Source organism: Gymnoscopelus microlampas (genome assembly GCF_963454915.1).
Source record: "Gymnoscopelus microlampas genome assembly, chromosome: 7".
Classification (NCBI taxonomy): domain Eukaryota; kingdom Metazoa; phylum Chordata; class Actinopteri; order Myctophiformes; family Myctophidae; genus Gymnoscopelus; species Gymnoscopelus microlampas.
Genome location: NC_139944.1, coordinates 4,886,510 through 4,902,141, shown reverse-complemented (window position 1 = coordinate 4,902,141; position 15,632 = coordinate 4,886,510). Strand labels below are relative to the sequence as shown.

Here is a 15,632-nt window from a genome sequence, read left to right as displayed (position 1 = left end):
GAGAGGTGTTCGGACCTTTTTGATAAAAGGTAAAATGATTGTCATTTTAAAGCCCAAACCACACCAATGATTTGCGATGCAACTCCTTGCAACTAAACAGTTTTATGGACATGTCACACCAATGCAACTCCTTGGAACTGCCATTGGGGATAATGGTTGCGAGCAGTTGCAAGTAGTTGCATGAAACCGTTTGGTTGCAAGGAGTTGCATCATGCTAGCCAGGGGAATGAGGCTTAGGCTTAGGTAACCCTAACCTAACCCTAAACTACGTATCAGCTCCAACATGTAGTTTTCCTAATTGTAATGGATGACTATGTAAGTAAGGCACACATCAATATCTCAAACACATTTGGTTACTAAATAATTCCTGAAACATCTGTTTGACTGATTTTATCTAGGATGGCTCTGAAATGGTCTGAGAATGTATGACTGTTAGACTCATAGCTTGGAAGGAGATGGACATTAAACTTTGTCATAGGTCAACAGCAAATCCATAATTTGAAAGGCCTTGCCCTACATAGAAACATATTTCATTGTAAATATTATGGGTTGTTCCTGCTCATCACAGGTGCCCTTTGAACATTGTTCAAAGGGCAATAGACGATCTACAAGATCACAACGGGTTGCCGATGCTACTCATTTGAGCTTGTGTGAATCGGTTATTTCAGGCACAGTCCTATGTGTTATTATGGATCCCATCAACGTTATAGGATAGACCCGCCTCACCTGTGTCTTGATTGGCTCCTTGGCAGGCCTAGTTGTACTGAGGTTAGGGTTATGGTAAGGTTTAGGCATAGTCTTACTGAGGTTAAGGGTTAAGGTGCAGGTCAAGGGTATGCTTGTGACATCATTGTACCTGGAAGTTATGCATGAACGTCTATTGAGTGGCAAAATACAGCGTCAGTAGGAGTTTCCCAATGAGCTCTTCCAAACTCCAATGCTTCATGATGCTTTATGTTTTGGCACTCAGTGTAGATGAGTGGCATATGATGCCTACCCTTTATTACTTTTTTAAAAATTATTTGTTTTTGGGCTTTTATGCCTTTATTGATAGGACAGTATAGGCTGACAGGAAATGGGGAGAGAGATGGGGGGCGACACACAGCAAAGGCCGCCAGGATCGGGACTCCAACCCGCGACACGCTGCCAGGCATCAGAGCCTATGTGGTATGCACCTGGACCGCTAAGCCAGCACGCACCCCATACCCTCTATTACTTTATTAGTCTATTACACTATTACACTACTACACTATTACACTATTACACTAACCTTGGTGTCATGTTTGACACAGAGCTGTATTTTGACATTCCCAGGCCCCATGTGGCCAGCTTTCTGATACTCATTACTTTCATATACACCCACCTTGGTAACACTTGCTATGCATAATGTCTTATAACAGGGGTCTTCAACGTTTTCATCCCAAGGACCCCCTAGCTGAGAGAGAGATGAAGCAGGGACCTCCATACATTGCATACAATTGTGTTGCAGATTAAACGTTTTCATAGATTTCATAGATAGCTTCATTGACTATCATCAGTGCTGTGTAAATTAATATTTTTGGTTCATTTCATACATTTAACCACTTAAACATTCAATACTTGGTACTTGATTTGCTTCTTTTGCCCTCGACACCAAACCACTTTGCCGAAAATAGCCGATCTACAAGCTCACAACGCCTTGCAGCGTGAGGCGTTGTGAGCATGTAGATCTGCTATTTTCAGCTAATGTTCATAAGAATAGAGATGCTAGGGTTCAGGTTATTAATGTAAAAAAAAAAGATCCTATCACAAAGATTTGCCGGACCCCCTGGAGTAACTCTGAGGACACACTAGGGGTCCCGGGCCCCTTTATAAGACCCCTGTCTTATAAGCATAGTTATAATGCATTATAATCTGCTTATGAGTGCTACTATACTATTACACTGTACTATTACAGATTCATGGAATGTATTGTTGTAGTATATTCCCACTGCAAGCTAAAGCCAGTAATCACCTTTAAATGTAATATTTTGGCATCATGTGGTAATAGGCTGGTCTACAATGATTCACATAAAATATGTTTATTGTGCTCCAGAAATGTCCCAACTCTCCACCTTGAATGTCCACACATTTTGTCCTTCAGCTAGTGGGAATGAAAGCATGACTTGCGGTTTTGTATGAACAAAAATGTTCTGTGAACAAAATGCTTCATAAGAACATTCAACGGACATTTACTGAAAAATGTATTACTTGCATAGAATACAAACAATACACGAAGGCATTTCCTGGTGTTCTATAAGTAGCTTTAACTATCTTTTAATCAGAATCAGTGTTATTGGCACATTACATCAGTTACATCATTACGTCAGTTGCCCAGAGGCAGCACAGTCAGCCAGCAGTTACAAGATGACAGATACACAACAAGGACTGTCAGATACAGCAATAGAGATGAATACATTCCAGAAGGACCAATATAAGGAGGAGGCAATGGAATAACAAGGAAGGTTTAACTGCCTTTTATTAAGGTGCAGAGAACTATATATCAGACAGCATTTCCGTGTGAATCACACCTTCATATGGTCCAGAAGTACCATCAATAATAAACAGTATACAATATATACAAACATGTACCCTGCAAAACACAGATCACATTCGCACAATGGAAAAGAAGCCCCTGGGCCTTTTTATTTTATTTTTTTGTCATTACATTAGCATAAACGTACTGTACTGCCTGTACTGTTAAAAGTATTAACAGGAAAAGGGACCACTTCACCCATTCATACAAACATACAAACACTTCAGAAGCATTTCACCTGCCCCCGCTACTGTTCTCACAAAGACACAAAGGGACCCGCACACAGAACACATTCAAATGCATACTTCCCATTTTCTCAAATTCTAAGCCTGTGCACTAAAAAGGTCTGGCACAGACATTATCCTCTCAAACATCAAATGCGTAAATGTATGAAGCAGTCAGGATGTAACCATGTCCATTATGGTCATATAGTGGCCTACCTGCAGCACACACTGTGCAATCGACATACGTTTGTACTATAGCACAAAACACTGGTCAGTGGTCAGCATGCAAGCTGATGTAACAAGTTTTGGTGAACGGTTACGGAAAGCAAAAAAACGTTGTCATCCTGTACAACCAACCATCCAAAATATATTTTGGGTATATGGAATGTGTTCCAGGGCCACAAGAAAACTACACATTTGGCCCACAGGACTCCAGTTCTATAGACGGGTTTCATGTTTGTAAACATTGAGAGGATATGACCGCGCAGAGGAGGGGGTAAGCCTATGGGTGCGTTTGGAAATTACGCACCGGAGCACACTCGCCTATTAGTTTGTATTGGCCAGTGCGCTCACTGCCGCTCAGGGCTGTATTTTCGAACGCGCCTTTCCCCCAGGCATGCGCAGATTGCGCATTCTGCTCTGTGATGACGTCGCGCGGAAATCCGTCTATATCACTGGTTTAGATGGATGTTTACTATGATATCATGCTCTTGAAATATATATCTTATTTCAGGGGTTGACGCTAAGGTGTCAGAGGCATTTGCCTGTCGGGCAAGGACAGGTCATGTTCTACTTTCCCAAAGGTCATTATGGAATGATACGTAACATTTTGATTACCGTTCATTTTTTACTTTCTGGGGCTGTGCGATAACAAATGTCATACCTCAATCTTTAAGCAAAATACATACATAGCTATGACTATGGGTTCACACTTGCCATTTTATATTTTTAAGTGTAGCAACAGTGAGAACAGCACATTATAGGCAAACAGTGCTCTTATTTTACATTCCACAGACCAGAAGAAAGAGTGCTCTGGCCACGTTCAGGTGTTTAGGCAGATATTGTGATGATTCCGTTGGCGTCCGCTCTCAAACAGCGGAGAGGGGACGTGCTCTCTGCATCCTCATACGTTCTTCATAAATGGTTGGATTGTGTTCCTTGCTGAGGGCCAGAGTCAATGGCCTCCTCTCTCCTTCTCCTACCCCATGCTCCATCTGACACAACACAGCCCTGCTGTCCCCAGTCGGGCAACCTGAAAGCAAACTCCACCTGACAGAAAGTTTTATTTACCTGCCAGGGGCAGTTTAGTAGTCCGCAAAGGGGAACAATCCACACAAATCGTGGTAATCCAACATTGGGAAAGTAGTCCATCAAAGTGGTCCAGTGTGGCTGTAAAAAAAGGCCTGTAGGTAGGAGTGGTTGAGAGAGAGCGAGATAGACATGACCAGAGGAGAGCCAAATGAAATGGTCTGCAATGGTTGCCTATTCCAATTCGTCCTCAGACATGTCTGAGTCACTGTCATCATCATCAGCATCATCTGTGTTGTCCAAAAAGGTGACGTTCTCTGCATCAGTTCATCAACTTGCATGTAATGTTCCCATGCCAGCATCATCCCTTTTCGGTTTTCCCACTGCTTACGGAGGATTATGCACTGCAGTCCTTTCAGACCCTCGAAACTTAGTTTCCACGGTGAGCCTTGGGGTAGAACACAAGACAAAACCTGTGTTAGTAACAGTCATCAGTGGTATGTATTATATTCATGAAATATTGTAACACTTGCTATGCATCCCATGCCTATAATGTGTTATAAACATACTTATACAGTTGTAAGTATAGCACTCATGAATAATGCCTTATAACAATAACAATAACACATTAGAGATTTGTATAATGACGTATAAGGCCATGTAAAATTAATTGGAGTAAGCTTCTAAAACTATAGTTACAGTTATAAGCAATCATAACTGCAATCATAAACCATTGTATGATGACACTTCCTAAGAATCCCATCTTAATTCTCATAGTAGTAATGCTTTATAATCACGCTTATAATGCATTATAATATTTGTTAAAATCCATTATACTGTCATAACTGTCTATGCAAGATCATAGAGACCTATAATACTTGACCTTAAGTCACCTTATAAGGGCCGATGCGTACTCCACTTTTAGAGCAGAGTTAAAATCGGTTTGGCTCTGTCCAAACAACGTCATTCAGAGGTTCGAAGGGTGCTGCCGAGATGTTGTGACACCCGAAACGAACCGATTTAAACTCGGCTCTAAAAGTGGAATATGCATCAGCCCCAAGTCATCATGTAATGCTATTTGTGTTATGATAACTGTTAAAATGCATTAAGATTATTTTGTGGGTGTTTATTATTATAATTATACAGTGTTATACGCAGATTAGAATATATTAGAAGTATGTTTATAATGAATTATAGACATGGAATGCATAGCAGTTGTTACAAAAATAATTTATTGCAAATACATACTCATTGGCCCAGAAGAAAAACTGCACGACAGCTCCTTCAGGTCATGGTCATACGCTGAAAGACTTTTCCAGTGATGTTCCATCTCAGTCACCAGGATTTTCTTCTCCTCTGTGAGTCGCCTTCCTGCCATGATGACGTCATAACGCCCGTCTCTTTGTTCTGAGATCGACAGAATCTGGAATGCATTTATGACAAAGATTCACAGGGAAAATGAGCAGTGTTAGCCACTTAGACACTTGTAAACACACCACTCAAAGTTGCCTCTCCCAAACTCAACAAGCAAGTGTGTATATTATGTGGAATTATGGGTCAGATTTGTTGGAAGCAGTCAACAGACTAGTGTACATACCACTGTGATGAAGCTGCCATGGCCATGCTGTATCAACAGATATGATGGTTTCCATGCTCAGGTGTTCTGCGCTAGGAACCAACCTGTTGTACTGTTCTACAACAGAAGCTAGGATCTCCTTCTCCTTCCTCATCTGTCGAAGGATCCTGGCACGAGCTTTTGTTCCGTCAGTGTCTTTATGCAGACGCTGAGACCTCCTTTTGAGCCCAAGCACCAGCATCTCTATCCTATTGGCCAAGGCATCAGGCTCATCAGCAGTAGTTGTTGGTGCTGCAGAAGAGAGGAAATAGGTGGGTACAAAACCACAGTATAAGACACAAGGATTAGGAACCCAATGTCAGTGAACTCCAGGTAACGTGACCATATCACCCCCATCTTAGCTGTCTTCACTGGTTACCCGTTCGATTTTAAGTTTTGACTTATAACTTTTAAAGCTGAGAGCAAATAATATGTGCATTAACAATAATCAATTCCTCACCTTCTGCCCACTCCTTCACCCAATCCTCCAACTGGCTCTCTGACACTGCTAATTCCACCTTTAGGGATTCCAGGTTCTGCTGTTGGCTTTGAAGACCTTTAACGGCCTACAATGACAAAGAATCAAAGACAAGAAAACAAATGTTGTCTCATACACGTAAAATACTGCCACATGTAATATTAAAAATCTTAAAGAACATCACTGATATCATTACCTTCTGATATTGGCGAGACAGCGATGTGGCTCAAACTGTACAACTTCCCACTGAAAGTAGCTCTTCTGGAAGGCATCTGTTGAGATCTTCCCTGTCTATTTCAAAATAAGGATATCAACAGTTTATAATGGGCAGGCAATAAATAAGAAACAAATTCAATGCACATGACAAAAAGAAAAAATATATACTGTTGGCTAACTAAATTAAATACTCACACGGCCAAAGTGAACAGTTCGCTGATCAAGCATTCTTAAAAATGCCTGGCAGGACAGTCCTGGTGCAGCCATCTTCATTTTCTCAAATGAGAAAAATATATCTGTGGCATAAACTGTTGCGAAATTAAGTGTAGCAGGCCAGCAGTTACTGCAAATGAGATCGTCCACTCCAGCAGTCCAAGTGGCTTGGCATGACTCGCAACTCAGGTCAGGCATGCTGAGATCATATCGCCCTAGAAAATCAAAGACACGCACACTGTAATGTAAAACCTAGCATGGCATAAATTAGTCAATAGGCATACGTTTGATTTCATAAATACACCTATGACAAGCCTTGTGGGTAAGTAAAAATACCAAGTAAAAATATATTTTTAAGATGCTTTAAAAAAAAAAAAATATCCTTACCATCCATTGTGATCACAGCAACAGCCTTTCCTGGGTTGACCCTCAATGCCTCCGATGCACAACCACAGATATTTGCAGGTATCCGCACAGGTACAAAGCACTCTGAAAAAGATCATTTGTGTCCAATAGGAAATAGAACATTACGATTGCTGGAACCACTTGAAGAGACTGAAAGAAGAGTGAGAAAGGTTAAAAAGATTCCATGACCGTAAGACAGGACAAAAAAATGCATTGTTTAGTGGTCAAAGTAATGAGATTAATGAGTCAGAGAGGATATGATATGGTGTACTCACAAACAAGAACTTACCACAACGGCAATGAGCCTCATCTACAATGCAGGTGGTTGGAGGCAAAGGCTGGAAGAACCCTGCATTCATGGCATCCCTGTTGTGCATCACGTTTCTAGTGTCTGTGTGCGTTTTGATGTCACATTCGGCACACAGGAATGGCCGTGGTTCACAGCCATGACAGCAGACAGCAGCTGGACTGATGGCACACTGTTGGCACATGTGTGTGCCTACATGTGCCCTCGCTGCAACGCGGTTAATCAGCCAGGGTCTCTCTGCCCGCCATCTCTCTAAAAGAGAGTGGTTCCGCGTACTCCAGTCGGAGGAAGCCTGGAGAGGAGCTGGGGTTGGTGCTTCCTCGATGTCAGCCGATGCAACGCTCAGGGAGTGCTGGAGCTCTTGTATGAAACGCTCTGTTAAGATAGTATGGGATATTGAAAAACAACATTAGGTTATGTTTTACATTTACAATATAAAAAGTATAATAATGGCTGTGAAAAGGTTAGTTGCACATTTATTCTGGTAAATGTGCAATACAAACATATAATTAACATTCAAACTCATTGACAGATTATTAGAATATATCATGAACATATTGCTTTGCACTAATGAAATACACACCAACGGCATTTGGAGCAAAGGAGACCTCAGCATTAGTGTCAGGAAAATCGTTGGGAGGAACAGGTTTCTGACCACAACCACCTGGATGAGCCTTCCGACTTGGACCAGCTACAACAGGAAAAAAAAAACACTGTCATCAACATTTACTCTCTCCTCAACATTTACTCACTGGCCTGGCATGTGCACTTAAGCCTTTCCAAATTGTCTAGAATGCCGCAGCATGATTGGTCTTCAACCAGCCAAAAATGGCACGTCGCTCTGGATTAAGAGCATCTGCTAAATGCATGAATTGTAAAAACTATAACTAACTATATAACTACACTATCCTATTTGCTGTAACACTAGTGTCAGCCTGGTTATTATCATGAGGACTATTAGACTTTTCCCAAACCATAACGTGGACAGTTCAGTCGCCTATGAATATGCAATCAAATAGGAATGATTGCTGTAGGTTGATTTAAAAAAATGTCTAGCTGTCCATTGGCAAGGCACTCAGGACATCTTTTTTAAAGGAAGCCTTATCAAGTTAAATGTTGTTATATCCACAGTGATTTTCAATGTTTATTACATTCACACACATCAACACAGACGGCAAAGCAAGGCACCAATCTGCTCATCAGGAGCAGTTAGGGGTTCAGTGTCTTGCCCAAAGTCAAGTGGACACTTCACATGCTCTGAAAATGTATGCGATCCACACATATGACCACTGAACATGGCAGCTGAGATAGGCTGCCGGGTTTAGTGGTCAGATGGGTGGATCGCAAAAGCTTTTGAAATTTTAAAGTGGATTTTATAATCGGCCTCAGGTCTAAATGAGTTAATGGTATAACAATACTGACCCTGATTTCTGGTTGATCCTGGCAGGGATGACATTTCTATTGCTGTCTCTCTTTTTCCACCTTACGGTTGGTCCAGGTGCCTTTGCCTTCTTCGCTGGAGTTGGTGGTGCTCTCCATTGTGACTCTGGAGGAATCAAGGCATTTAGACTTCTGGCCACAGCTGCCGCTTTTGCGGCATTTAAACTCCTTTCAAGTTCCGTAACCATGGCTTTTGGATCACTCATGGTGACGGGTAACAACAAATAACAGACAAAGACAATGAAGGGTAAACACACACACACACACACACACACACACACACACACACACACACACACACACACTAAGAGAAAGGTGTGGGGGGGGGGGGGGGGGGGGGGCGAGAGAGAGAGAGAGAGAGAGTGCGAGAGAGAGAGAGAGTGGCTCTTAAAAGTGCCTTTTGGGTTGTTTGTTTGTTTGTTTGTTTGTTTAGGAGAGTTTGGTTGGAAGGATCTGTAAGAGAAAGCAACATATTCAGAATTACAATGAACAAAAGGAGAAACAGCCCTAAACCAGATATACAGAATCTTATACTTGCCCAAAAACACATCACGATACCTTTAATAGCTGCATACACTGAAATCCTGAGATAAACTCTGAGAGTGTACAGAACCGAATAGAACAGGGGTCTTCAACGTTTTCAGGCCAAGGACCCCCTAGCTGAGAGAGAGATGAAGCAGGGACCCCCTCTATATTGTATAAAATTGTGTTTCAGATTAAACTTTTTTGGTTTACTTTGTCTGCTTTTTCCCCCTCTATACATATAGCCTCTTTGCCAAAAAATAGCCGATCTACAAGCTCTCAAGCGCGAGGCGTTGAGAGCTTGTAGATCTGCTATTTTCGGCTAATGTTCCCCTCAGAAAAGGAATTATAGGGTTCAAGTGGTTAATGTAAAAAAAAATCCTATCACACAAAGATTTGGCGGACCCCCCTATAGTAGCTCTAAGGACCCCCTGTTGAAGACCCCTGGAATAGACCCTTATAGACCATATCCACACAGCGGCCATATTGCCAATGAAATGCCACCCCAGTTGCCACAGCAACGCAATGTTAAATTCCAAAATGGCCCGCCGTGTGAATATGGACTATGGCAGTGGTTCTGGTTCTGGCTTTTCATGTGAAGCGCCCCAAATTAATATGTAACATATCAGTTTTAAGAAATAGATCCATAAGCTCACAACACGTCACATCGCAATGCTTTGTGAGCTTTTTGATCAGCTACTTTCGAATATCCAAACAACAACAACATTAACATCATAATACATTTAAATTAAGTGATTAAATAGTTCCTGTTTTAAAAAAATCTTTATTTAACTCCTGGTACCAGCTTTATAGTTGAATCCTCTGCCCCCCGCCCCCACCCATCTTCTCTTATTCAACTGACCTTTATCCCAACATGTTTTGCATTGCACCTCTGTATGGTATATATAATATGACTGTTCAATTGAGTACAATGGACCAAAATGTAAACAAGCCCCTGGGGCTTATTGTGTTCATATTTTAGCATAACATTTGACTGTACTACTAGTACTGATTGATTAATTGATTTAATACTTTATTAGCAGTACAGGACAGTAAAGTTCTATAGGATTTAAACCACAAGAAAGCACTATGGCTCAATAGGATCCTTTTGTATTCTATTCATAATAAAACATCCATTTGTACACTCAGAATGGGAAACACAAACAATGATTACATTTCGTTTTGCCTTTAGTGTTGTGCAAACAAACATGGCATATAGAATACATAACTAAACACAAATGAAGAGGGACACACACAAATAGCCGAGCTCATGTTGTTGTGTTTGTTTGTTATGGCTTGTTAGCTTAGGGATATGTCCACTGTAAAACAGTTTTAAACTTATACAGACCAACCAACTTGCTACTGTACACACCCTAACATGTTAGCAACAACCCTGTGTTGTGGTTCTATGATTTAGTGGTGGTGGGGGTGCAGATTTAACATGTATTTCTATTAAATAAATGAAAAAGTAACAAGACTTCACTTACCGCGATGTAGTTGAAAAACAATGCAATGCATCATGGGAGGCATAGACGCACATATGCATACCAGTGTTGCCAGGTATGCTTATTATAATTTCCCCAAAAAATGAATTTGAAAATAGCAGATCTACAAGCTCACAACGCGTCGCATCACGACACGGTGTGAGCTTGTAGATCTACTATTTTCAAGCAGCTGACGTATATGTTTGAAGTGCTCATGAGTCATGTGGCCCATAGTTGCTTCTTTTGGGCTTGTTTTCCTAGACCAGTGGTTGCTTGTTTCTCTCACAGAATCTGGCAACACTGGTAATGACGTTTTTGCTGCACAACTGCCCCTCAATATGATTGTTTACGTCCTAAATGTTACAAAAAACATAAAATCGTTTTGAGAAAAAATAAATGCTGCTATTTGTTCCTAAGCGACTGCAAAAGACTGCTGCTATTTGTTTCAAAAAGCTTTAAAAGAAGGCCAGAACCTTTACAGAACGTGAAATGTGCCTATAACCACATTTCCGGTTCAGAACGGATACGGAAACGTTATGTTTGTTTTCATGTATGTGGACGTGGTGAACATCCGGATGCAGTAGGCGGGATTTTATGAGTGCTAGGAATCAAGAAATTACAAATAATTATTTATTGCTAGAATTGTTCATACATTAGGCATTTAAGTGCCAGAATAATTGATTAGTGGACAAGCAGATCATTTATATAGATCTATTAGATTAAAATAAATAGTTTTGATCGGATCTTTACTACTGTCAATCAAGTCATACGGAAGTAATCTGACGTGACGTCACGGGTATACAAAAGTTAAATAAAAGTGTCGTTCTCAACAAATACTCATCGAAAAATGACCAAACTAGTATGTAAATACTCAGAATATTTACAGGTTTTTGTGGGTGGTGGCGTGTGGTCTGGTGCATTTCAAACAAGCTTCTTAGCGCACGTTTTGAAATGCCAATGCATTATCAATGGCCCGCCTGTGACGGCGCAATGTGTCGTCTTTGGACCTCAATGAATGTCTATGAGTGACCGTGGAAGGCACATAATTACGTCGCTGGCGTCCAGCGACGGCATTCGGCTCCGTCGCGGGGTTCTGACAAAAAGGCAACCGGCTACGTTTTCGGAGTGAGACCGTGTTGCATTTTTAGCTTGCGGCCCCTTGGACTTTTGGTATTTTGCTGAGTGGCCCCTGAGCCATCTTAAGTTGAGTAGCCCTGTACTAAAGTGACAAAAAATACTTTACAGCTGTTAAAGTGAGTAAAACACTTTACAGCTACTAAAGTGACAAAAAATACTTTACAGCTGTTAAAGTGATTAGAAATACTTTACAACTGTTAAAGAGTAATTTCTTTTATTACACCCAGGTCCGTATCGATCATACTCTGAACGATGCAGAGAAACAGCATGTCACCAAAAGAAAAGTCACAGTTCAACAATGCCTTAAGAAAAACAACATCACCTGCACTCTGGTAGGAGTATTTCACATTTTACTTAGTCTGAGGTGTATTTCAGTCTTACCTTTAAAAGTTAATTTTGTGATTGGTGAATGGTCAATGTTTTTATTGAGAGAAAACATTTTGGAACCACTGCCTTATTACACTATAATTGCTCCAAAAATACATAGACAAGTGCGCTCCTCTGAGCGAATATCTCTGCCGTACATTTTTTAGATCAATCACAGCCAATTGGAATGGACAAATCTGACAGCTACTGTACATCTTGATGTGAGAGAGAGAGAGAGGGAGAGAGAGAGAGAGAGAGAGAGAGAGAGAGAGAGAGAGAGAGAGAGAGAGAGAGAGAGAGAGAGAGCACAACATGTTTTGCATAATAACATTACATTTGCCTATAATTGTTCTCCTATAATGTTTCTCTGGAAAGGACAAGGTTCCCAACATTGCTTTGATTGGCTCTGGTGGAGGAGAGAGAGCCATGGTGGGACTGCTGGGATCTCTGCTTCAACTGGGGAAAGAAGATCTACTGGACTGCATGATGTACCTGAGTGGAGTGTCTGGATCTACCTGGTACAAACACACACACACACACACACACACACACACACACACACACACACACACACACACACACACACACACACACACACACACACACACACACACACACACACACACACACACACACACACACACACACACACACACACAGAGTCACAATATGGCTTCATTATCAACTAGAAAAGGTGCTCCTTGGAGTACAGGTCTCCGCCAGGTTATTGTGGCTTCCTGGTGGCACTATAATAGGCCAATGTGAAAAGGGTGCCTTTTCCTCTCAGGCCTTTCACGGCAATCGGACACTGCATTCATGAATTGAGGCATTTTGTTCCAGAAATGTGTTTTGATAAGTTAGACTTGCTAGTGGCGCCAATGTCAAAAGGGTGGCATTTCTTCCTCGGCCTAGTAGGAATGTGTGTGCAAAATTTCATTTGTTCAAAATGGACCTATCCTGCAAACTTTGGAAGCCAATGTTAGCCAATTAGGATGGAATATGCAATATGAATTTTGGACAGAATCTGATGGAGTAATATATTTAAAAAAAAGTTTTACAAAAGTCTCCTGGTGGCGCTCTAAAAGGCAGATGTGAAAAAAATGTTTTTCCTTGGCCTCTAGGGAGTGTGCGTGCAAAGTTTCACGCATATTGGTGCAGTTATAGGTAAAAACGAGAATCGGCCTGTTATAGCGCCACAATGAGACTGATTTGTAATTTTTCAGGTGACATTTCTTCCGCCTAGTGGGAATGTGCGTGCAAAAGTTCACGGAAATCGCATGCTGCGTTCATGATTTGAGGCATTTTGTTCAGAACGAACCAATCACTACATGACTATAGAGACACTGTGTACCAATTTGCTTTATGTTTGGACGAAATCTGTAGGAGTAATATAAAAAAAATTGTTTTGCAAAAAGCGGCCTCCTGGTGGCGCTATAACAGGCCAATCTGAAAGATTTGGGGCAGAAGTTCGGCTTTTTGCATCCAGGGAGTGTGTGTGCACAGTTTCGCATCAAAAAAGGTGTTTTGCAAAAATCTGCCTCATGGTGGTGCTATGACAGGCTGATGGCTGATATGAAAAATGTGGGGCAGAGGTTCGGCTTTGGTATCCAGGGAGTGTGTGTGCACAATTTCGCAGCGACCGGGCCAACGGTGCCGGATATTAGCTGCTCACAGACAGAAGGACACACGGACACACGGAAGGACAGGGTGCAAAACGTACGCTCTCGCCATGCTTTTCGGCCTGGCGGAGACAATGATAATATAACACGTGAAAGGCTTACTTATATGATTAAACCATCAGAGTGGGACCATACATTATGTTGTCAAGTGAATTTGACAACTTGACTTGATGAACTATTCTTCTGCTGCTGGGAATAAATTAAATCATGTATTTTTTCTCTTCTCCTCTACAGGGCCATGGCCTCCTTATACAAAGAGACCAACTGGTCCTCCAAACTGGAACTGGAGCCTGTGACCGAGAAAATTGTTCAAAGGCTGGGTGGTGACAGATTGTCCTTGAGGGACATTCATAATAGAAGAAAGAAATACAACAATTATGACAACTTCAATCAAGCACAGTTGTGGTCTGCAGATGTGGTCACCAGCTTCGTGAAAGAGGTCAGCCAATCATTTTCACTGTAAACCATCTTCAGTTGTGAGGCTGTCACGTTCTGTCTCTCCACCTGTCTGTTTCTCTCTGTCTGTCTCTCTGCCTGCTTTCTGTCTTTCTACTCTGGCCACTCCCACATTGCAATACAGCTCACCTCAATCCAAGTTACACACCTCACCTCAATCCCAGTTACACACCTGTCTCCACTCCTCATCAGCAGTGAAGCTCTCTGACTGCTGCTAACCTGACTACTGCAATCAGATTGTAGCCTATATAATGGACTCACTCTGTACACTCACTGCTTGATTATAGACGTCATGTTGTGTTCCTCATCTGATGTTCTGCCATGCTGTTATGTTTCCCCTCATTGGATCACTCCAATGTGGGTATGACTCCGCAGCGGAGGGATACATTCGAGGTAAGGATTAACTGATTCACTACCGTGCGCACCTGTGCGTGCGTGGGGGTGTGGCCTCCCTCCCCTATTCAGGTTCAAGGTCGGTAAGTGAGCAGAGAAGGTATGTAACCTCTACTATAGCTCATTTATTTCACATCCAAGTGTTCTCAGTGGCTAGGTTTAGCCTGGAGCTGCTAACTTTGTAGCCCTCCTCACGAGAACTCTTGATTATTGTGCCGTGTGTACCATTTATGCTGGTTGCTAAATGTTTGTAGCGCTGTTAGCGCTGGTTAGCAGCCGGCTGCACTAACCAAGCTTGTACTCAGCTTGTACTAGCTTTGCAAGCCGTTCTGAGGTCTTTTTGTGCTTTCTTTCCTTGTTTTGCAGGAATCCCGATTAAAGGAAATTCTGCTTTATATTTCAAGGTTTGTATTTACGGTCAGCTTTACCATAACCTGGTGCTGGTTATTCCCCTTAGCTGTCAGGCATCTCCATAACCTGGAAGCCTGGTCAGTCCGTTGTGCTTTATATTTCAAGTTTTGTGTTTTCACTCAGTTTTCCCATAACCTGGTGCTGACTGTTATTCTCCCTTAGCTGACAGGCATCTCCATAACCTGGACGCCTGGTCAGTCTGTTGTTTGCTGACTACATTTATTACTGTTTAAGAAATAAGTGTATTGTTCTCAGTTACAAGTGTGACACAGGTGTAAGACCCTTACGGGGCGGCCATTGTCATTGGGCCTCTCCCCTGGTAATTCCCTTACCGGGTGCAGTGCATAGGGAGAGGTGACCCTGCCACGGCGTGCCAGGTGCACGGGTCCACTACAGGATGTCAGCCCTTTGAGTGCAGAGAGGACATCCCACCAGGGGATGTGCATGCATCTTGCATGCACTGCCTGGGGCTGGCCCATGCAGA

The 15,632-nt window shown here is 42.0% G+C and overlaps 1 protein-coding gene across 1 annotated transcript; it reads right to left on the bottom strand.

The window, feature by feature from the left end:
* Nucleotides 1-3,543: 3,543 nt before the first annotated feature.
* LOC311049546 (uncharacterized protein) lies at nucleotides 3,544-8,907 on the bottom strand. The gene is made up of 10 exons (XM_084063177.1): nucleotides 8,683-8,907; nucleotides 7,844-7,951; nucleotides 7,243-7,635; nucleotides 6,936-7,037; nucleotides 6,531-6,763; nucleotides 6,316-6,410; nucleotides 6,102-6,207; nucleotides 5,624-5,893; nucleotides 5,275-5,449; nucleotides 3,544-4,474 (listed from the first exon to the last, which is right to left on the bottom strand). The coding sequence occupies exons 1-7, from the start codon at nucleotides 8,714-8,716 to the stop codon at nucleotides 6,162-6,164; spliced, it is 1,011 nt and encodes a 336-aa protein (XP_083919303.1). The 5' UTR covers nucleotides 8,717-8,907; the 3' UTR covers nucleotides 3,544-4,474; nucleotides 5,275-5,449; nucleotides 5,624-5,893; nucleotides 6,102-6,161.
* Nucleotides 8,908-15,632: the final 6,725 nt, after the last annotated feature.